The following is a 24,070-nucleotide window of genomic DNA, read 5'->3' as shown; positions in this document are numbered from 1 at the left end:
GAAATATTTTCAAAAAAGTGCAATTACACTGAGGGTATTGGAATGAAGGTAAAGAAAACAGACTTTGCAATGAGCATTCTTTTATTCCCAGCTAGTAGGATGGGAATTTTTAAGTACACCAACCAAAATTTTCAATGTACTTTTTCATTTGGCAGTCACCTATTCAGTTGTCTTTTGTAGTCAAGTAAAATTACCATGGCAATGTATTTCATTTTCTAAGTTGAAAAAAAAATGGAACTATAGATTTCCTACTGAGAATGCAATAATTTGAATAATGGGACCTTTTAAACTTACAATATTATAAACAGTTATTTCCTTTTCACCCAATAAAATGTGGGTTTTTCACCTCCTTGAGCATACTAGCTTTCCCATAGCCAGGGTAAAGCTCCAGAGACTAAAAAATCCTTCACTTCCTAAAAACTGAACAAGACCTTTTCCAATAAAGATCAAATGCGAAGAAATTTAAAAAAAATATATAAATAAATAAAGGAGTATTAATAATGCTATTTTATTATAAGAACAAACTGAATGACCATTAGGATGCATGCGTGAAATAAGAGGGGGAATAAGATCGAAATTATGTATGTGCAGTTTCCCTAAAACATAGATTAAATAATTTGTACATGTCTTTGCTGAATAACTAAGTTAATATTTGTATAATGTCTCAAAAATAGGAAGTCTGAAACTAGCAGGTATCTGGATATATGACAACTGACACACAGTGACACCAATTCACAGTGATGAAGGGAGCCAAGATTCAGGTGCCACACACCCTGCTCCCACCTGGCAGCCCCACCACTGTGACTGCTGGGACGATGACAGCAATGACACTTGTGCCCAACTGAGGGCTCATGGAAAGGGGTGGCCCAGTCACCTGCCCCACTCGGACAAGGGACACAACAGAGATGTGGATACTTGCTTGTCCTGACAGCATTGAGCTCAAACCTTGCCAAAATTGTTCTCTCACAACAAAATTACCTGTTGAGGTTACTTTTTTTCTAAAGTAAAAATGATTTAAACTACACCACACATACGTTTCAGTTACTCGAAAAATCAGGCCCCACCCATAGCAAAGGTGCCTTCAAAATACAAAACCACACTTTGTTAAACATCCATTCTTAACTGTATGAAAGATACTCAGGTTCAAATGCCACATAAACAACAATTTGTCAGAGAACAGTAACATCAAATGTAACTATAAATTATATCACTATACGGCATTAGAGTTATTAGTAATATAATACACCCCTCGCAAAAAAAAGGTTTGTCTATTTAAAAATGCTAAATTCACACGCCAAATTAAGAAAAAAACCAATGCTTTTAAATTTGCAGTCAAAGATGTGCTGTGCTGTGTGGTGTGACAACATACGGATCTGATAAAAATGCCCCAAGTGTCCACCAGCTTCATGTCGATTCAGTGAAAACAGGGAGACCTGCTTAGATTTAGAGATCAGAGACCATTCTGAGTCTTGGATTCAGTCAGGAAACCCTGCACAGGAAATCTTAAGTATCTTATACTTTTTGATGTACCTTATCAAATCATAAGTGGATAAGCAGCAAACTTACCCTTCATTAGTGTGACCACCTACTGTCTCACTGTCCACTGGAGGTTTTTTGCCACTGATGCTGCAATTCCCACAAAGTTCTTTGAAATAATGAATTTTTAACTATCTTAAAATTCAAGCATCAAGATGAAATATTACTAAGAGTAACTCCTGATCACAAGACTTAATAATCCATTTTTTAAAACCGCAAAAAATCTTCACGGCCTCTTTAAACATTACCCAGCCTCTTGCCTGAAGTCACCACCCACAGGTTGACATTCCACCCCAGCTTGCAGACATTGACAACTTTTATACTCCAAACAAACAGGAGAATATAGGAGCTCATGCAGGATGAGAGGCAGCGTTTGCCCTTAAAAACTACATTTTGTGCCATCGTGGTGCCTAGTTTGATCCCAGATCACTGTGTAAGGTAATAATTTTTCAAGGGCTTCCGCATCCCACTGGAACAATGGGGGTGTCTTATTGCTGCTTATTCCTAGCTGTTTATAATACACACATCTTTGGAAATGGAAAAAAAAAGGAAAAGGCTGCCTTCTGATCCCAGTGCTCCAGGAGGCACTAGTAAACAGTTAAGCGGGAAACCTCATCACCATGGACAGGATGGAGAATTTCTTAGAACAAAAAAAATTATTCTTCTACTGCTACAAAGGGCTCTGCATAACCAACTCACCGAGCAATCGCTACCAAGAAACAATGCCACATCCTCTGAATACATTTATCCTCATGGTATGGTATCTGCAGCCCAACATCGACGACATCCAAGTTAAACGAATAAATATTTGCGTTGCAGAGTTGGATTTGTCTTGGAATACAACTGCTTCTCATGTGGTGTTGACACATGTGCGTTGTCAAATAAATCACAGCTCACTGGGTGTGCACATTAAAAATAATTTGTCTATCTTGTTAGAAACCATCACATACTTCAGTTTAAGAGGTGTGAAACTGGGAGGGGAAGGTTTTACAGGCCTGGGACAACTACACATGGAATCCGTCGAGGGAACCTCAAACACCTGACCCTTCACGGCCGCGGATGCCGGCTCCCGGCACTAGCACCCACGGCGGCCTCGACGGCCCCATCGCGCCGTGTCCCCACCACCGGGCGGGAGCCGGTGGCTCCCCCGGGCGGGCGGCGGGGGCGAGGGCGGCGCGGCGGGTGCCCGTCCCCGGGGGCGGGAGTGCCTACCTCGGACTTCCACACGACGTAGGCGGCGGGGCGAGGGTCGGGCGGCGAGGGCTGCCCCTTCCTCTGTTGCAGCCAGCGCCGGGGCGAGGAGAAGATGCTGTTGGCGGGGCCGCTCAGCGCCAGGGCCGAGGGGGTGCGCGCCAGGAAGGGCAGCTCGCAGCCGGGGCTCCGCTTCCCGCGGAGGGTCTCCTCGTCGAAGACCGCGCTGCCCGGCGGCGACCGCTCCAGCGGGGTGCTGGGGGTGGAGAAGGAGGCGCCGTGGGGCGGCGGGGCGCCCCGGGGACCGCAGCGCTCCCCGAAGGGGCTGCCGGCCGCCCGCGCCCGCGGCGCCCGCCCCGCGCCCTCGCCGTCCTCCCGCCCGCCGCCGATGATGGCGGGGTCGAGGCTGCGCGTCTGGCGGAGCCTCCGCTTGGAGAGGCTCTTGGCGGCGGCGGGGGCGGCGGCGGCCGGGGAGGAGCAGGAGAAGACGCTGCTCAGCAGGCTCTGCGCCGACATCGCGGCGGGCGCTGCCCCGGGCACGGCGGGGCAGTCGGGGGTCCCGCCTGGGCTCTCGCTGCCTCTGCCTCCAGCGCCCGCCGCGGAGGGGCTCTGGGGGCGGCCCCCACGCCCGGGCTCAGCCCCCGGCGGCGCGGCCCGACGGCGGCATCGCGGGGCTCATGGCGGCGTCCGGCGCTGGGGCTGCTCCGGGGCTGCCGCCGCCGCGGTCACTTTGCTGAGAGGGAGAGGGAGGGAGAGAAAAAAAAAAAAAGTTACGAGAGAAAAGGGGAGGGGAGACGGCAGCAGCGGAACTTTTATCTGGGCTCGCCGCAGGCTGCCAGAGTCACTCCCCCCTCGGCCGTGATGCGCACGGGAGCCCGGGCCGCCCACCCCGGACAGGCACCCCGGGGGTGGCGGGACCCGTCTGCACCCCCTGGAGCGGGGAGAGCCCGTCCCAGTGCCGCCCGCACCCCGGTGCCTCCGCCGGACGCCCACGCCGGAGCTGCGGGTCCCGGCGCTGCCGCACCGGCACGGGGTGGTTCCGTTTTGGGGAGGGATCGCGTAGCGACGGACGGTTGTTTTTCGGAGCGATCGTTCCCGAGGCGCAGCCGGGGAAAGCCCCGGTCTGACCTTTCTGAGACCAGCGCCGCGTCGCCCTCTCTCCTGGGCTGAAGGTTATGGGACCCCCCGTCTGTCCCGGCTGTGCCGGAGAGAGCTGAAGACTTAGGAAAACCCCACAGCAGTAGGCAGGGTGCTCGCAGTGTGCAGCACACGGGACGGGACCTTCTTCTGGCCCATGTCTCTCTTTCCATCCCTGCCAAAACACCTACTTTGAGGGCACGTGGACGTGAGTCCGACAGGCAGCATGGGTCACCTAAGACCTGTAAAAAGAGAGTGTGACCAATGAAGGTAAGCCTCCTCAGGACAAGTGACTGGACATGCTTGATCTCCCATTGAGCCTTTTTCTGCTCTCCAAGCACAGGCAAGGAAACTTTTACCAGAAAAACAGAACAAACGTGGAAAAGGCAAAACTGTAAAGAAATTAAGAAATAGAATGCACACAGAAGAACAATACCATGCAGCACCATGAAGGCAGCCAGACAGCTCCTTACTCACCTGGAGTGAAGGAAACAGTCCCTCAGACTCCCTGTAGACTCTGACTCCTGCCCCGACTCCAACTGGGAATATTACAATCCTCCCCTCACTGGAAGCAGTTCAACAGCAATGCTTCTCAGGTTCTTTCTGGACCCCATACACCATAATTTACTTAATGTTTCAACTTTATTAAGTAACCATTAGCTTCATGGGTAGGTTCAGTTCGGTTGCTCTTTTGTCAGTGAAGGCTACAGCCGTTATATCTTTCGAGATGGAAAGCAAAACACAAAACCAAATCCTGTTTTTCTTCCACACCTATACTTTCATTTAGAGAGTGAGTGGAAGATGCCTAAGGACAGACTAGCTAAAAACTCCTGTGCAAGTCTTGAATCTCCCCTGTCTCAGACAAACTCACTGTTACACTGCTGACTCCATGGGGCCTGAGCATCCTTCTTTTGACTTGAAAACCCACCAGCTCCACAGTCTCCCCAAAAGTGTCGCAGGCAACTCTTAAAAAACTTCCTTAGAAAAAGGCTATTTTGAAAAGAAAAGTGCTTGAGCACAACAAAAGGGTTATTAATTTCTCCTCATTCTGCGTTTTCTCTTCAAACCCTAGTGCAGGGTTGTGTTGTTCTCCCTGATATCCTGGAGCCTGTGCAGGTAAGTGGTCCGCGGCAGCACTTTCTGTTTTCATCAATAGAGGGAGTAGACAATTCTGTCCTGTGTGGTGCTGTTTAAATGTCATAAAGGGCAACAGCACAAGAGCCCATCCACTTTCAAAGGAAGGTGTTCTGGTTTTAGGTAATGTTTCCAAATGGGATTATTTTTTCTTTTTTTTCTTTTTTTTTCTTTTTTTTCTTTTTTTCTTTTTGTCTGCAAAGTAGCTTTTCCCCCTTATTTTAATAAACTGTGCTATTGCCTAATTCCAAGTTCCTCCACAGCTAAGGTTGCAGCTGTTTCTGTTTAAAGCTTCGTTTTGCCTCCTCATTAATGCCTTCAATAAGGTCTCATGCATGAGACTACGAAAAAGGTCTGAAGCGTAAAACAACAATCCGTGTTTGTTTCTGCAGTTCTGTGCCCATGGTAGCAATTTGGTTGAGAGGACCCATCTGCAGTACAACTATACAGACGTGTGGCTCCAAGTATTTGCTTCTTTTGTCCTCTACAAACATATCATGGGACCATAAAGGGACAGGAAGACATGAGGAAAAAGGCAGAGAGGGAAATTCAGAGTTTTAAGGAGCTCATCACTTGAGGAGTAGAGAGGACAGTCACACCTGCATCCAAAAATTGTTTATGCCATTCGCTGTGAGGTGCATCGCCGACTTTGCAGAGCTGATACTCTTGGGCACAACCAGCTGCCAGTGGGCAAACCTCCAAGTGCCAACTCGGATCATTACACACTGCACACACGGACTGTGAAAGGAGTCTGAAACAATCAGATAAGTGCGTAGTTAGGAGCATACATCACTTTACAAGTAACTACTTAAATGAGGTGGGAGCAAAGCATTCTTATTTCCACCTGCTTCAGTCCAGGCATGACTACTGCACAGCTGGTTTTCTTCATGAAAGCTCCCATGAAAAATTATAGTTTTCATGAGATGTAGATCTGCAGCATCACAGCTGCAATTCAAAGAGTAAATGCAACATACATATAGAGATGCTTCATGTCTACAACTTCACTACCTGTCTTAGTTTCTCTCTGCATCTTTCAGGAGAACAGCAATAAAAGCACTTACTGATTATTTTTAAAGTTTCTGTTCCATATCACTGCATTATTATGCATTATTATGAACTGCATTATTGTGAGACCTGGTAGCACCACCCTGCAGCTAGGCTCAGGGGCTCAAGTGGGCATGGTACAAGCACAGGACAAAAAGATAGCCCTAGTCCCCAAACTTTAGCGGTAACCTCCAGACATAAGATACCAGCTGTGCAGCCATATCTGCAGAGGAATAGTGAGACGGTACTAATTGATCTCATATTGGTTGTCAGCCCTTCTTTCTCTTACAAAGCAAAGCTGTTTGTGTAACACCTGTCATTGCAACCATAAGTTTGCAATAGCAGTCAAGGAACTGAAAGACCTAGCATGGATTTACCAAGGGTAAATTATATGTAACTAACCTGATCACCTGCCTTGATCTATGGATGATGGGAGAGCAGTGGATAGGAGGCTTTTGGCACAATCTCTCACAGCTTCGTTTTTGAGACAGAGAGAAAAACTGATTGAATCATAGTGAGTAATGGTTCATACTCTACAGAGAAGCTGGTTACAAGTGCAGTTCTTCATAAGTCTGTATTGATTCGTGTCCTGTTTCATATCCATATCAATAGCCCAGAGGACTCAGAGTGCACTTTCATCCAGTTTGTGGACAACATCAAATTAAAGCATATAGTCAACATGCTCCAGGGAAGGGCTGCCATTCAGAGGGGCTTAGACAGGCCAGATGAATGTGAAAACAGGGATCTTATGAAAGTCAGTGAGGACAAGTGCATTTGGTGTGGACTTACCCCTGCATTTCTATGGGCTGGGGAGCAACTCTGATGGGAAGGAGCTCAGGTGCTCTGATGGTCAATAGCCAAACATGATGGAGCAGGAAGCCCTTGCAGGGATGAAGGTTAAGAGAATCCTGGGCTGCATCAACAGAAATATAGTCAATAGACCGAGGGAGGTGATTATTTGCTTTTACACAGCATTCAACAGACCTCATATGGAACAGTCTAGTTTGTGTGACTGCAATTAAGGAGGACTTTAATAAACTTCAGCTTGGAGGGCCACCAAGACAGTTTGGAGCTGAAACATTTGCCCTGTGAGGATATGCCAGGAAAGCTGGACTTGTTCATCCTGGGGAAAGGGAAACCTAGTAATAGCCTTCCAGTTCCTGCAAGGGAGTTATCAAGAAATTGGAGCCAGGCTCTGTGCTGAAATTCAGAGTGAATGGATGACAGACAGTAGTCAAAAAGAGACAGAGAACTTCATGTAAGGAAAAAAAGTCACTGAGGATTATTAAGCACTGAAACAGGTTGTGGAATCCCCATCATTGGTGGTGTTCAAAACCTGACTGAAAAAGGCACTGAACAGCCTTGTCTTAGTTTAGTTTTTACCCTGCTGTGAGCAGGAGGTTGAACTAGAGACCACTTGAGGTTCCTTCCAACTTGAACAACTCTCTGGTTCTAACCAAATATTAATTTTGGACTAAAGTCAAGAAAACCTTAACCTTCAGAAAATTTTAGAGATTTTGTATAAACGTCTGTCACCTGACTTAATAGCAAGCCTGCTGCATGGGCAAGTTTTAGAGAAGTTATGGTCCTAGAGTTATTTTAACAATCTGGTTTTATTAATGCCCCAGTAAAGTGAAATTAGAAGGAGATACTGCCACCTGTTTTGGTTGCACTTTAAAAAACAAATTCCTTAACAAAATAAGAGTGTATTCATCTCAAGAATTAAACAAAATCTGTTCAGATATCTGAATAAATCCCTTAAAACAAGGGTGAATCAGAAAACAGGAGTATTTTGTTTTCTTATTATTTCTTTAGAATTTATTAAACATTAAAAAAACCCCAAAGCCACACTTCTACCTTACTTTTTTCTTACAGAAGGATTTCTAATTTTGTCATTCCTGAGATTTGATTTTTTTGACAGAAAGACTTTTATCTAAAATTTATCTCTTCCAGTTTTTCCATTAAGATGAAATATCTGCTACATTTTTCACAGAACTTTTGTCTATATTGCAGTGGAATTGATCTACAGGCAGTTCAGCACAGCATTCAAGACTGATTGTCCAAAAGAGAAAGCCCTACACAAGTGTTTGTGGAAGCAGCTGGGGAATGGGTGCATAAGTCCACACAAGCACCCTTCTTTGGCTCCAGTGGTATTTGACCTTCACCCAGCTGGTGACCAAGTACTGTGATGGCGTGGTCCTACAGAGGCCTATAGAGTCTACCATGTGTTTTGACAGTGACCTCAGTAAGACATAGATGGCTGTGTGGTAGAAAGTGTTTGGATGTGACTAGGAAGGAAATTGCCCACAGGGCTGCATCTCCCATGAAGTCCTCTCCTGTTTCTTATCTGGCATAGGACTTTGCAGGTCAGCCACTGAGACACCCAGAGGAGTCTGGGCAAGTGTTTGCCCAGATTGGCTGCTCAGTGCTTAGCTAGGACAGCTGAATCTCTGTGATAGCACACAAGGGAAAAAAATAAAATTCAATAAAGAGAAAAATATACTTATTTATGCTGGAAGGGAAAAGTGATAGAATGCTGTAACTTGAAACAATTGCTCTACTGAAGCAATAATAATGAAAACAGGGACGCTATTGTGTAGGTACGCTATTGTGTACCTACAATACAGTAGCATATATATTATGCATAGTATATATAAATATATATAGTTTACATGAACAGTGTATATATGTATATATATAGCGTTCATATATATACACTATATAGTTTTGGGGTTTATTTTTTTAGAGAGAGAAAGAGTATTACGCACTCTATGGTTAGAGCATGGTGCTAATAACACCAAAATCGCGGGTTCAATCCCCGTACGAGCCATTCACTTAAGAGTTGGACTCGATGATCCTCGTGGGTCCCTTCCAACTCAGAACAGTCTGTGATATCCGTGGAAGCCAGGCACTTCAGCGCCAAACAGCAAGAACCTCTGAAACACCGCGGGCAGCGCCGAACCCCGGGGGGGCGGGGCCAGGGCCAGGCGGGGGCGGGGACTCGGTGTCAGGTTCCGCCCCCTCCCCGCCAGGCCCCGCCCCTTCCCCGCCGCGGGCCCGCCCCCCGCCGCGCGCGCCGCCCGGAGCCGCCGCGCCGATGCCACGTGGGAGGCGGCGGAGCCGCCGCCGCCGCCGGGCCGGACCCGCGGCCCCGCTGACGCTCGGGACGGCGCTCGCCGGCCGCCGGGAGGAGGGGAGGTCGCGGAGCCCCCGGGACCGCACCGGCATCGCCGAGACCCGATGGGTGCTCGGCGCGGTGGCGCCCGGCTCGCGGCTCGGCCTCCCGGGCCTAGAGGCGCTGGCGGCGGCGGCCGGGCCTAGGGGCGGCTCCCCGCCCTGGGCGGCGCCCTCGCTGCTGCAGGTGCCGGCGGCGGCCCAGCCGGCCCCGCGGCGGGACGGCAGCGACCTGCCCGCGGGTGCGCCGGCCGCCCTGGCCGTGCTGCGCCTCCAGCCTGGCGCCGAGGGCTCGGCGCGGGTGGCGGCGGCGGGGGCCGCGCCGCGCCTGCGGACCGTCTACGTGAACCCGCGGTGGCTGGAGCGCCAGGCCGCGCTGGGGGCGGCGGCGGCGGCCGCCAGCCCCTGCGCCGAGGCGGCGGCGGCGGCAGCGGCGAGCGGCGCGGCCGCGGGCCCGGCCGCGGGCCCGGCCGGGGGCCCAGCGGCGGCGGCGGCGGCGGCGGGGCAGGGCGAGGCGGCGGCGGAGGCGCCGGCCACCCCCTACGTGGGGCTGCGGCGGCCGCTGGGCTACAAGCTGGCCAAGGCCACCAAGGAGCGGATCTGGCGGGGGGAGTTCATTGACCTCTTTTCCTTGCTCCACACAGAGCTGGCCCCCGAGCACGGTCCGCGCCCGGGGGACACGCTGGACCAGTGGGTCTCAGCCTTCCTGGTGTACGCCAGCGTGCTGTGCGAGAAGCACCCGGCGCGCTGCGGAGCCATGTTCAAGTACCTGGACACCATCCGCAAGCTGCACGCCACCTACGGGGGCACCTCCTGGATGAACTACGACGAGGACTTTAGGCGGCGGGCGGCGAAGAACCCCTCTCTGCCCTGGGGTGACGTCGACCTGGACCTGTGGATGAAGTGGATGGCGCCGCTCAAGTCGCTTGTCCCCAGGCACTCGCGGGCTGAGGGCGAGACACAGCCCTCGCCGGCCCCGCCGCCCCCGCCGGCGCAGAGCCCCAAGCAGGAGGAGAAAAGCCAGGTGTGATGAGCCGATGGCCGCGTGTTTTCCCGCTCCGCTGGCTGGGCGTGGTGCCCCCTCGGAGGGGAAGAGGAGGAAGGGGCAGTTGGGGTGCCCATGCATTGGTCAGCGGCTCCAGTCTCACGGCGCTGACCCTTTGCTCGTGCTGACCATAGGGGACGTGGTATCACGGGTACCCAGCTGGCCACCGGCAGAGATGTGGTCGTTGATGGACGCTGAGTAAAGAACTGTAGCCTTTATTGCCCTGGCCACCAGAAAACAGGAACTGCACTAGTTCCCTCCCCCGATACATAACTTCATCTTCCTGAAGACATTAGAAAAAAGATGTGGTTTTATTTTTTTCCTCTGAGTTGTCTTTAAAAAAATAACTTTCTCATCAATACAGTTATTTGTATGTAAGACAAAGCATCCAGACTCTCCTGTAACTATGGGAGCATGTGGGTAGTTGCAGGCTGTGTGGGAGGGCAGCAAAATTGATGTGAATAAAGATAAAATTCAGTATGAATGGCCACAGCTTGCAAATGCACTGTGATTTGAAGATCAAACCTGGTTTGGGACTCAGGAGATTTAATATACAAGTTATCACCTGTTTTGTGGGAAAGATGGTGAGTGTGATTAGGGAAAGTGAGGGAGGATTTTATGTATTTTTTTTTTTCTTTCAGTAGAGGCATCACTGAGTTCCTCTAACCCCTGGTGCACACAGGCAGGTCTTCTGCCGCCTGAGGCATGACGCTGAGCTCTACAGCTACTAAGAGCTTCCTGCCTATATTAGGGGTTGTGCTGCTTCTCTTACTCTGGTGGCTGTAATCTGCCAAATCTCCAGCACAGAAAATGCTGAATGCTGAACATTTAGTTTCATGCTAGCTGAATGGTGGTGTAGAGATTCTGTGATACTGGCTATATTTATTTCTAATCAGATGTTTTGGGTCTGTAGGAAGAACCTTTGCATTCCTGTAGAATTTTTGCTAGTTTATCAGATGTTCTGCTTCCTGGGGATTGCCAGCACAGAGTGGCTAAGTTGTTTGACTCTGTTAGCCTGATCTGGGAAGGGAGGATCCATTTTCAAGGCATCTGGACGTGTTTGGTGTGTCACACCAAGTCCTGACTTTTATACCTATTAAAAGTGACTTCACTAGGCCAACTGCTGAAAAAGAAAGGGAGTAAACACCACACAGTAATATAGATAAACCCAGATCTGTTGGCCTTGGGCCTTCTGTAGTTGATGCTCTATGTTCCTGCAACTTTTTCTGATATCTTGTTTATATTTCTCCATTCTCAAGAACAACAGCTCAGTTCTTGTTCTCCTACAGATCTCAGTTGAGCACCAAATGAGCAGTGGCTTATAACTTTCATCTCATCTGAGACTGGACCTTCAGCTTGTCATGTTACCCGCTCTTGTAACTTCTGCAGCAGCTGGTCTGTCAGTGCAGACCTTTGATCTGTTGTCTGTTGAGGCACCAGAGGTCTCAATCCCCTTTGATTTCATGGAAACTTCCCAACTGATTATTAGCAGTGGCATTGATACCTATTTCTTTTCCCCCCAGAAAGTGTGTAAAGGAAAAATGTTTAACTAACTTACAAAATACTGGAAGTTTAATCTTTGTAGAAAGAGTAGTGCTTTAGCAGCACAATGAGAAAGTAAAAGTTTTGCAATTGTTCAGTGTGGTTACAACCACTTTTCTATTATTAGAGCAGTTTTTAATTGGTAGTGCACAGTGTCTTATAACTGCTTAAAAATGTCCTTAACTGAGCTAAGGGTTTGAGCAGCTGTTAAATGTAAATGAGGCCTAGGATAAAGCATGAGTTTATCATTGGCAAGGCAGCAGCAAGGAAATGTTTTCTTGGAGGTGACTTCTGTGTTTCCCCCACACCTCCCCAGTGCCTTGCAAGCTCTGACTATGTTGTGTAAAACTACTTCAGTAAAATAAGACGTGACATCACACTTGGGCAAAAGAATTGGAGAATTAAAATGGGAGAGAATAGCCTTTTATGGGCTTACAACTTTGGCCAAAACCTAAGCTTTTCCACATTCATGCTGTCAAGAGGAAGAGGAGGTGTTCTACAAAAACCTTTTCCAGATTGTTAGTTTGAACTGATTTTGGTTCTGTAATTTCAACAGATAGCATTAGGCAGCATGACTGAATTTCATTTCCCCTCTAAGTCAAAGACTGGAATTTCAGCGTCATTTAGTTTAGTGACTGTATCTCTGGTTTTGCATTTCCACAGATGGTTAAACAGTAAAAGTCAATGTAAACAAAGTGTCTGTCTTCTGAAGCTATCTGTCCTTTCTAAGGCACTGGTGAAGAGCTGTATCTTTGCTTTACGTGGAAAGAACAAAGTGAGAAACGCTAGTTTTAGTTTGAATGTGGTAATTGGCATGTATGTAGGATAGCTGATATTCATTCCTGCAAATTTGTCTGTATGTATAACTTGAGACAATTCTCTTTTTTTCCCCAGACTCCATGAAAACAGAAGGCCAGTTGGGATGGCAGTCAGACTAATTGGGTGAGTTTATTTATAAAACTGACTAACTTTGGATCTTAAATATTTGCAGATTTGTTAAATACAGAATTTTTTATTGGTGCCAACAGCCTGACTCCGTTGGTGTTTAAGTGGAGCTCTGGTATTCTAGTGCATTCTTTTACCTCTGCTTCTGTTGCGTTGCAAGCTGTGCTAGAGAAGACGTAGGAAATTCATTTTACCCAATCAGCAATTATAACAATGGACTACAAACCTGCAGAGCAAGCCAGTTTGCTGGAAAACAGGAATTCCTGCAGCGCAGCACTTGTCACAGACTATCCAAAGAGGGCAAAGATTCAGGAAGGTGAATAAATTGAACATTGGTTGAATGAGGTCAGGAACAGTCTCCCGGAGGAGAACCCTGCTCTAAAATACTACTTTGAAAGTAAAAGCCAATTTAATGCGCAGATTAAACCTTCTCATTTGACCAAACTGTGTGCAATCCTGGATCTTTGCAGATCACAACCGGACACTTCAAAACCTTATGTATTATATTTGTTTAAAAAAAAATAAATCATAACTTGTCTTGTTACAGCTGTTACTTTTGCCATTTCATTGAGAATATTTGCAACATAAATGTGTATTTGACTCAAAACAGTATCATACACTTGCTATAATAACTCAGGTTGTCAACAGAATTATTCTGTGAGGCTCAGTATCACCTCTCCATTGTTCTTTAAAAAATGAGTTAACCATTGCTGTCATTGCCAGATAGCCCAACTGTGCATTACAAAATTCTTCAACTATAGTAATTGACCTAAATTATAATTTTGTTTTTATTCTTGTTAGAATACTTAAGATCCTGAGCATCAGACTACACCTTTGTAGTCTGGTGTTCATGAAAATTATGTTCGCTGGTTCATGGTTTAATCGTTCTGCATCTCAGTGTTCTGTTTTCTTTTCCTTTTTCCTTGCATACTAGGGGTTATGATCAAGGTAATACTATGATCCAGTAACACGCATGATGGTAAGGGTTTGCCTTTAGTTGTTTCAGGAAAAAGTTGCCATTATCTCCTCTCCTTTACCTTTCTCGATAGTTCCAATAATATGCGTAACATGGAGTGTTTGTAAATTAATATCAAACTGTTTGTGACTTCACCTAAATAAATTTTTATATTCAAATGCTGTTCTTAATCTTAGTGGTTTTTCCTCCTTTGTTCTTATATTGCCACTTTCCTTTTGTAATCACTTTTTTCTATCACCTGACCTTTTTACAAAATTTTTGGTTTTCAGTTAGTAAAGCACAACCAAATTTTAACTGTGAAGAGAAAACAGCCTTCGAAATTTGCTTCCAATATTTTGCATAAAGACTTCATAATGTAACTGTAGTTGTTGTAGCTTATTCATCTGCCACTTGTTTACACAGTGATAGGTATCAGGCCTTGATCTGTCTAAAAATGGAATAACTGCTGTGCTAAAATACCAGTATTTTAATGGCCCCCGAACTCAAACTGATCCAGTGAATGCTGAGATTCCTGCATTCAATATGGTAGAATATAGAGCACTTTTACAGATGGAATTACAAGTTTCAAAATTCCTTTTCATTTTTGAGAAGAGGCTTAAGCTCAATCATCAGATCATTCATGTAGTTTTTCCCTCGTCCTGTTGTCTTAAGAAATCAGAATTTGGTTACTCACTGGTCTGTGCTGCGTTTGTTACCATCATTGCTACATGAACTACATGCCTGCTCCATCACTGCAGGCATCTCCTTCTGAGGAAGTGCTGTAACAGTGGCAGGATTTGGGGAGAGATGTGGGAGAGGGAGAGAATGAGGAAGGATGAGCAAATACTGGTCTCTTCTGTCTCCCACATGAATTGTTCAAGTGTGGGTCTTAACCTACTGACTCAGAGCAGCAAAGCAGCAACAGTTTTGGTTTTTGTGTCCTATTTGGGAGCAGCATACCCAGCTGGAGTCTGAAACACTTCCTAATGTTCTTTAATGAGTCCTTCTGCCAAGAAATTTTTGGGTTTTTTGTTCCTCTCTCCAGCCTTCATACAGTCTGGTGCTCTTCCTGGCACTCTGTCACCTTCCAGTTTCCTGGTTGCTACTGGTGCTGAGTTGGACCACCCTGTCTGCTATGTCTGCTGTAGACAATTGCCAGAGCTTTGTCTTGCTCTCCAGCATCAGTGGCCGCTTTAAACTTGCTGCCTGCTTTCATAAAGAAACTTGAATTTCACACAGTGCTGTTTTTACAACATGTGGGACCTCCCCCTTCTCCCCTTGTTTTTTTCCTTCTTCATCACTCTCTTTGAGCCACACAGTAATTTCACTGTGGTACTTGTGCATCCTTGCTTTGGGGGTTATTGTTGCACATGTGCTTTCCCCCTTATTGGTGTGCTGTAAGCTTCTGCATGAAACTTCCTTGTACACTAGTTTCTCGTTAAAAGTGTTGGGCTTAAATAGGTTTGTTCAAATTTTAACAGTTACTGCACGGGTTTGCCTATGTCCTTGACACCCAGTGAATCCTATCTTTACAGCTCCTGATGTCCCATCCTTGTTGAGTCAGCATGATGGCTTATGAAAGGGTGGTGCCAAATCTTCTGTTCACCTCTGATTTATGAGTAGATTTTTTGGTGATTGGAAGCTAAACTTGCTGTCGTTTACATGATATGGCAGGCAGCATGAAGAATTTGAAGATTTTTACAAAGGTGCTGCAAAGCTTTTCACCAAGACATGGAATTTCCAGTAGGGAGTACTTGTAAAATGCATGGGAATTGATTTGTTTGGGAGGACGACCAGCATCTTATGGAAAAATAGTTTTCTCTCAGCTTACTAGAATTAAGGAACATATACTTTTGGGGAGTAATTTCAGACAAGTTTATTTTTAGGGATTTCTAGCAGGATAGGATTCTTTTTCACAGATGTTCTTTTTCGTGTGCTGGATTGATACACATTGTTGCAAAGAACAAATTAAAACCAGTGGAATGTGACTGAGAGCACAAAATGTGTTGCGTTGCCATGTAGGATTGACTTAATTACCTAAGTCTTTATCAAGCTTTAACAAGAGTTGAGCTTCAGCGAAAGTAGACTCAAATTTCTAAATTTCTCAAATTTCTAAATTTCTACTCAGAAGTAGACTCAAGTTTCTAACTTCCACCTGTGTGCAGCAGTTCAGTTTGAGATACTTGAAGTATCTTGAAAACTCAATGCTGTTACTACTTTTGGTCATAATGATGTGTCTTTAAAGGTAAGATGACAGCAGAATATTTTGCATGTGGGGTAGCCTGTCGCATCTGCAGTTGAGCAAAATCGTTACTTCTGATCTCAGAAGATCTACCAGTTACTCAGTGTGACTTCCAATTTAAGCTTAAAACATTGCTTTCCCATCTTCTGCTGTCTCCTATCATCTTGCCAACTTAGTAATCTTCTTAATAAGAATCTGGTGAGCACAGCAAACATGTTCTGAGGGCCAGCTGTGGGATCAGGCAGCGTCTGACCAGCCTGGCTGCATGTACAGAGCCTTTCACCCCCGTATAGGTAGCTCTGTGACGGTGGTGGTCTCGCATTAAGGAAGTCAGGCTGGATGGAGTGCACACAGGAGACTCCCCAGCTACCTGCAAGGCTTGTGGGTTTTTGAGAAGCCGGTGGCATTGGCAACAGGTTTTTCTGTCCACTCCTCTGGTAAAACCAAAAGCCGCAGAGGCTGTTGCAACCATGGAGGGGAGGGATGTGACTCAGTTCTAACAGCCTAGGTGTTGGTGGAAATGTTGCCTTAGTGATCAACTTCTTTTTAGGTTATATCCTTAACATATGCTACAACAACTGATAGTATCTATGGAATACTTTTTGTAGTTCTTTCTGCAAAGAAAACACAGCTGGAGAAATCACAAAGCTAGATGTTACTTTTCCCCTCTTAGTTTGGCACTCAGGTTTGTCTTTTTCCCTTTTCACAAAGTTCAGCATGCATCAGCCCAGTCCAATAAAGGACACACATTTTTATCCATAAAATCTTCTGGGTCCTGCACTTTTTTTTTTCTTCCCCTGGGAACTCTCATCAAAACCAGTTGGCATCTTTGCAGTTTAGCAGTTTACTGGGCAATCAGCTAAACAGCAGTGAAGATTAAAAAAGCAGGAACATGTTTATGGTATTTTACATTTTTGTAAACATGAAATAATTCAGTAAGTACTTTTACCTTTTTTGGTGGTTGTTGCTCTTTCTTTACTTTAAAAAATACTTTCTTTTTCATAATGTCTCAGTGCAGTGTTGCTGTGTCAATATTTCCGAGGCAGCAGGGGAATGTTTACATCCAAACAAAATCTGTTTTCTTCGAATTTTTTTTATTGCAAATATTTGTGTCTATAAAATCCTTTCCATAAAACTTTTTTTTTTATTCTGTGCAAAGTTAAACTTGGATCACAGTTTTCAGATTTGTTTATTTTCTGAACCATGTAATAACGAGCGTTGTATCTGAACCTACATCAGCAGGTGTAGAAGGTGCCACTTCTAATGGCAGTTCTAATGATCAGAAGTCGAGTGGTTGTTTAAAAACAGCTACATTGCTTACACTGACTTCACATGTTACAAGCACTGTTTGCATTGCTGATGTTCAAAGTGTCCATAACTATTACCCCCCAATATGAGTTTACATGAAGACAGGAGGCAGTTAAAGAGTTACATGAAGGCAGTAAAGTGTGCTGGTGTGGGTTGGTGGGGCTGCTTCCTGGATAAGCTGCAAGATAATATGGTGGCAGAGGACCTGGGCTGTGTGTTCCCTGTAGATGTGCCTGACACAAACAGAGGCAAGACATGCCCTTGAAAGGTGTAACATGGGCCAAGAGCTCATTTTCATACCTCCTCTGCCTAAACTTCCCACCTTCCACTTGGGTGTTCTGGCACGTATCTTCCACCATACCTCCCTTGTTTCTGCTCTTGGTTTTCTTTACTTTCTAACAGTGAAATGTCATTCATGTGAGTGTTTGGAATGAAGAAATACCCCTGGGACATGCAGATGGTTCCCTACTGTCTATATGTTTCCTGTGGATGATCTATGCAGTGCTAAGGGAAAAGATTTTTTTCTCCAATGACATTTATACAAGTACTTAACAGAGGTGCTGGGATTCCAAATGTTAGCAACTGGATTCTGGAGAATAAAATAAGATCAGTTGGAGGTGGGGAAATTTCTGAGAGTGTCCTTGCTCAGGGCATGCAGGCGTGTATCTTGCTGCACTTGGTGTACCTGGGGGTAATGGACTTGAAGCAGTAGGCTTCTTGAAGCGCTGTGGGATTGGGAGAAGCATTTAATTTTCCTGTTCCCTGTCATTTTCCTTGTCCTTTCTCCCTCACCAACAGTCTTCCAAGTGAGATATGCGACTTTGTTGTCAAGCACTGGACAACAGGGGAAATCTCACTGCCATTACATTGGGTTGCTGGGAGAAATTAGTGAGTTTATACCTGTAAGATTGTGGTTTTTTTCCAGAAGCAGCACAAAAAATTTGGTGGTATTGAAGGGAAAAAGAAAGGAAAAAGAGTGACTTTGAGGGTACCTAGTCTGTCCTTTGCTTTCCCATTGAGGAAGAGAAGATTTAGCTATTTGGCTTAATGTGATATTGACCAGTGGAAAAGCTTTGGGCAGAGTATCTCAGTAAGATTTGGTACCACAAAAGAAATTATGTGTGCATTGTTACTGCTGCAGGTGCTCTGTAGGCCAATATATGAGCAGAAAAAGGAGCCCTGGCCAGCAGGTGAAGTTGGCCAGGCTGCCTGTGATGTTGACCCACTAAGCCTGAGGGTGTTTCATAGAACTGGTTACAGAATCATGCACCTCAAGGAGGAAACTTAAGAGAGCACTCTTCTTGTGCCTTAAGAAGCTTTAAAAAAAAAAAAAAAAACCACCAAAAACAAAACTCAGAAAGTACTTTCATTGTATAACTGGAACGTGCAACAAATAATAACACAAAAGACATACTTGCAAATGCTTTCTCAGAGGAGAGGAGGTGGTATCTATTATGCACCATTGCCTACACCATACATTTTCTATTTTGAATATTATGATTGCATGCAAATGAATGGAGTAAAATTGAATCTTTCAGTACAAATAAGATGGAGAATAATACAATTTACCAGTGTGTTAAGACAAATTAAAATGTTTTGTAGTTCTGTTAGTAAGCATTTAAAAAAAAAAGCATTTAAACATTAGTTCATTTGGGACTTTTTTGTCAGTACTCAAAGCATTGAAAACAAACCTTTAGTATGTTACAACATTGTTGCAATGTTGAGAGCAGCACAAGTTGTTCATGGCCCTGTGTTTCACAGATGTGTAAGTAAGCTCAGTTGTTGCCCATCAGATGGGAGAGGAATGGATAAGCACATCCTTTACCTGCCTCTTTTATGAGGAAGCTATTAATTTGGAGTGCTTCCCTAAGTGGACAAGCTGAGAACTAGACCTTGGGTCACCTGGTTCCCCACTGATTCACAACATCTGAACTGCTGGGCTTGGACATAGGCAGTACCTTTTTGCTTCACTTGATCTCTCCAGCCCACAGTTGCTGAATGAGCAGTTCCTGCAGAGCATGGAAACAAAGAAACTCTTCTTTTTCTGTGTTGTTTGTTTGTTTGTTTGTCTGTTTTTTCTGATGTTCCTGCAGCTTCAGTCTTGATGCCTTGTTCCGTGAAGCTGCTGCAAGAGAGAGTCGCTGAAGCTGAGAAACAAGCGAGGAGGGCTGGCTGAGGTGTTTCCTCACAGGTGTAAGAAAAGTGCAATGAATGCTACTCAGCTTTCCTAAGTCTGGGAAATGTTTGTTATAGCCTAGTTCATAGCTCACAGTGGTAGAGGGCCAAAAAGGTAAACTTGCTTGTTGCTGTAGCTTATGTTGCCTAGCAGTGTATTACAGCATGTTCTGTGTATTGAATGGCATGGGCATGGGAAGATTTAGTTGTGGTAGGAGGTGAAAATTACTTGACAGACATGTCCTGGTAAGATGGCTGACACTCTGGTTTAACCTGGCAAGCCACAGGGAAGTAAAATATGTCTTAATTCTCTTTCAAAATGCAGAATTTACTTTCTTGAGATGGGGGTGTTGCCTTGAGCATGTGTGCCTGTTTGATGTAGGGTGATTAAAAATAGTGATGCAAATGACAGGCCTGGTCAAGCAAGAACCTGAAAGCTTTGAAATGTTAGCTCTAGATAGCTTCACCTATGAGTTTGTTCTGCTCAAAACTACTGGCAATTAAATTAACTGCTGTATTCCTGTTTTAATGCCTGTGAAGTTGCACCACAGGTTTACAGTGGCATTACTGATTAATTACTTCATGCCCAACAATCAAAGGACCTATTCTTCTGATTTGTCATCTCCTCCCCCCCTTCCCCATCTGTGGGAGAAATGCCACTGTGAAAAGGAGAGTAATTTCAGGCATCTTGGTGAAGGCTGGAGTTCCTTAGGAAGCTTCAGAGGGCCTTTTGCCTGATCTTCCCCTCTCTGTTGCTGCACGCCTTGAAAACAGGGAGGCCCAGAGTCAAAGAATCAGCAGTACCTGGGTGGGTCAGTGGAGTGAGCCCTTTGAGATAGCTAAGGATGGGAGAGTTGTCAATATTTAATGACTTTCAGCTATGATGTCCATTTTAAGTATTTGAGGGAAGTAGGAAACACACCCACCCCACACACTAGTACTTACACAGGGCCTCCAGAAAAGGAGTGAAGTCTGGGGCTAGCTTTGATTCCCTCTTTCCCTCCTTGCCTCTCTGCCATGCCTGCTGTGGAGGCTTTGGCCGGAGGAAAGAGTCAATTCATCACCCCTGTTCCCCGTCACACCTGGGCTGTGGAGTTCAAAGTGGTTCTGGAACAGTTGGTGCTGCTCGGAGAGAGGTGGGGTGAACTGCAGCTGAGGGCTGGTGGGAACAATAGTGAAAATTAAGTTATGCTGTGCCAAGGCTGCACCACAATTGCCTGAGCTCATCTTACTCCAGGAGCTGATGTTAGAAGCAGGAATTTAGTTGATGTCTACAAAAGCTGAGTTTTTCAAATTTGTAAGCATTGGAAATTGTAACTACAGAGCTACAGGAGGCTGGAGAAAACATAGTCAACAGTAAACTATGGGAAATACTCTTTACTTGGAAGCCTTTTTCAAGCAGTAAGGAAATAGCAAAATCTGCCAGACTGTTGTTTGTCATGCTTTTTTGAGTAAAGGACAGTCAATACAGAGAGATACATCAGAAATTATTGAGATGCATTGTACAGCTCAAATTGTTGAGATGCATTGTACAGCTCAAATTGTTGAGTGTGGCATATGATTATTTCTTCCTTGTGTTATTTCTTATTGCAGTTTCTACTTCAGTCTTTGTCCTAGAATAACTCTTTTGTTTCTTTCTTTTTTTTTTTTTTTTGACTAGGAGTTCCCAGGGGCAGTCAGTGGCAATGCCCTGAGTAGAAATATTTTAGAGCCCTCCAAGATACACTCATGGTTTATCTTCCATGTGTGCTCCTTTGCTTTCATGTATGCTGGATTTTACCTCCTGTTGTTCTGTGTAGTTCAATGGTTTCCCAGGGCCCTTGGCAATTTCTCAGCGTTTCCTTAAAGATGACTATTCAGCCTGCATAATTTCCAAACATCACAGTATTCCTTTTAATTTCTTCTGAGTGGAGGTGCTTTCAACATCTCTAAATACCTCTGCTAGGTAGTGGGTAAGAGAAGCTTAACTTCTATGTCCTCGTGTTTATTTTGTCTCTGTCGTGCCTCGTCCTCTGAGACACTGTGCTGTTCTTTACAGTTCAAGCTTCTATGTCTCATGTTTCTAAAACAAAGCTTAGTCACCTGACCTTGGATGCAGCGTTATGCCCAAAAAAATCTCTCAATCCATTTTGTTCAAAGTGAAGCTGCTCCTATGCCAATTGTATAAAAATTATTCCAATTGTTCTCAACAGATGTGTCTCTTACATTCAACGTCACACCTTGTACATTTATTTATAAAAGTATTTCCAATTAAGTGTTTTCATTGTTGAAGATGTTATTTTAAGAAGTTTCACCATCAGAAAAGTTGTTTCTTCCAGTAAACAGCAATTTCTATAAAACAGGAAAGGTCGTGAAAACCCATCTCAATTATTCTAAGATGTTTTGCTCCTTTTTACTCCATGAAAGGAAAATTGATTAATCTAGGAATTTGCACAGAAATTTCTCTCACTACTGCAAAGCCCTGGAAGGTCATTAGAATTGTCTTGTCATGCAACTTGTTACTGCATAAAGGTGCGTGTGCTAACAAATGAGTCTTGGCTTTTACATTAATTAAGATGGCTTGCATCACAAGTAGGATGTTTCAAAACATTTTTAAATCAGAAATTTTAAATAATTTGTCTTTTTTTTTTTTTTCTTACTTAGAGGATAACCAAATTGATATGAACCAATTTCTGGAACTATATTTGTAGCTCTATCTTTAGTTTCTATTTTGTTGTCCAGCTTGGAGCCAGACTTTTTTTTTGTTAACTTCGATTTTTTCCTGATACAATGGAAAACGGGCTCTGTTTTATTATTCCAAACATTTTGCAAAATCTCCTTTCAGAGTAGACTTTTCTAAATTAACCAGTGCAGTTATTTTCTACTTCTTACAAAACCACAGCTGAAAGGAGCAATTAAAACACTTGATTGCTGCTTTAAGCCTGGAATTTAATCTGTATTTAACACAAGTAAGCTCTCATTTCAAGATTTGATGCAGCCAATGTTAATTGTACTTTTGGGTGTGTGCAGACTGTAGGATCTGGTGCTTGGGGATTTAGAAATCACAGGCTCTCGTACAAGTGATTCCAGATGGGTGGATTTTTCCTTCGGACACTTCTGGCTCTTCCCAAGACATAACTTGTACCAACCAGTTCACACTTGCAACATGATGCCTCTCAAGAGGCATTTGGTGTCGCTAGGCTGTATCCTGCACCAAATTTCTCTCATCCAGACTTGCCAGCAGAATAATACTTACCAATACAAAAAGAAACACGTGAAAAATCCCTGGAGGTGACTCCCTGCATACTCCCTGCAGTTTCATTGTCATTATAGGAGCAGGGAGGTGCTTGGTTCAGAGACAGCTGAGCTGATCCTGGTGTTAGGTACCGCAGAGCTGTGGCAGCATCCTGGTGATGTAGGTCTGGCAAGTCCGAGTCCTTGCTTGCTATAAACAGTGTCCCCAGCAAGACAAAAACACGAAGGAGGTGAACTGGTGCTCATCTGTCGCTTTTAGACAAGACTCTGTAAGGTGAACTACAGAGCCAGGATTTACTCCCAAAGCAGTTTAAGCATAGGACAGCACTGGGTCCGAGTCACACCAGTCCCAACCACGGCAATGATTAAACCTGCATCTGACTAAGTTTAGCGCTGTCAGTACAGAAGGCCAAAGCATTATGCCTGCCTACCTTTACTCCCTTTGTCCCTAAAATATAAAGCTAAGTTTACATAAATATGTAAAATATATAAATGTAAAGCTGATTTCATCCACAAATGTTAAATAAATGTCAATGGTCTAAACATAAATAAATTAATGGCTGTATGTGTCTGTTTTATTCAAAGCCACTTTTGCAATTCAGAAATGTTTCTTGAAGCCATCAGACTCTTCCCAGCTCTCAAGCAGAGAGAATCTACTTTGGGGAAACTGCCTCAGGTGCCACACTACTCATGAATGTGTTGCATCTACTAACTGCAACAGCAGGCCCTGTCTGAAATTTGGGGCAGTGGAGGGCTCAACTGCAATCTTACTAGGGCATCACAAAGCTTGTCACATATAATCAAGATACTTGTAGTTGGACTAACTTAGGTAAGCAACGTGAGGACAGAAAACCAGATCACAAACAGTTGGTAAGACATAGTGTTGTTTGATTGCTCTCTCGGTGCACGTCATGCCTGTGTCGCAGGAAAAGTCCCTACCATCAAAAAAAAAAAATTTGTCTTGTTTTAAAACAGGATGCCAAATCACATGCACAGGGCTGGTATCCACTAAGTTTCAGTGCAAACTTTTCTTTCCTGAGTAACAGAAGTTCTCATTATCCTCCTGAGGCATCGATTTCATTCTAGTTTTCCCAGCAGACTACAGAGCAAATAACAAATGAGTACTTTGATTTTTACCAACTTCTAGTAGTTGGCATGTTTTCATAACACATAAATTATTTCACAGATTGTCCTTTTGGCTGGAGAAACGAGTTCTAACACATTGCAAAGCTTTAAGGGGGAGAATTTGTTCTGAGGACAACCATGTGTCCTGGGAAAAAGATGAGAAAAGATAAACAAAATAAATTAACATTTGGAATGGAAATGGCGAGTTAGTATCTGTGTTAGTGGAAAGCAGAACTCAAGTGTATTTCTTCACATGCATGTGCAGTAGTTTGGTATCTTGAAT

At 44.7% G+C, this 24,070-nt stretch overlaps 1 protein-coding gene across 3 annotated transcripts; it reads left to right on the top strand.

The window, feature by feature from the left end:
- Positions 1-9,138: 9,138 nt before the first annotated feature.
- On the top strand, positions 9,139-23,215 carry LOC114001471 (transcription initiation factor TFIID subunit 4-like). Of its 3 annotated transcripts, none has more exons than XR_003545575.1 (3): positions 9,139-10,845; positions 12,698-12,745; positions 12,832-13,894. XR_003545575.1 is itself a non-coding variant. In XM_039379939.1 (3 exons), exons 1-2 carry the CDS (start codon positions 9,140-9,142, stop codon positions 12,704-12,706), a joined length of 1,110 nt encoding a protein of 369 aa, XP_039235873.1. In that variant the 5' UTR covers position 9,139; the 3' UTR covers positions 12,707-12,745; positions 19,347-23,215. The 3 variants fall into 3 exon arrangements, 2 of the variants coding, with proteins under 2 accessions (XP_039235873.1, XP_027602471.1); XM_039379939.1 differs by lacking the exon at positions 12,832-13,894 and adding an exon at positions 19,347-23,215 and having other exon boundaries at positions 9,139-10,240; XM_027746670.1 differs by having other exon boundaries at positions 9,139-10,240.
- Positions 23,216-24,070: the final 855 nt, after the last annotated feature.

Source organism: Pipra filicauda, unplaced genomic scaffold (genome assembly GCF_003945595.2).
Source record: "Pipra filicauda isolate LSUMZ 115617 unplaced genomic scaffold, ASM394559v2 scaffold180_size1756469_pilon, whole genome shotgun sequence".
Classification (NCBI taxonomy): Eukaryota; Metazoa; Chordata; class Aves; order Passeriformes; family Pipridae; genus Pipra; species Pipra filicauda.
Note: the sequence above shows the minus strand (reverse complement) of the source record. Positions and strands in the feature narration are given on the sequence as shown.

Coding starts and splice junctions, on each gene's coding strand:
- LOC114001471 (XM_039379939.1), top strand. CDS start 9,140: ATGCCACGTGGGAGGCGGCGGAGCCGCCGCCGCCGCCGGGCCGGACCC.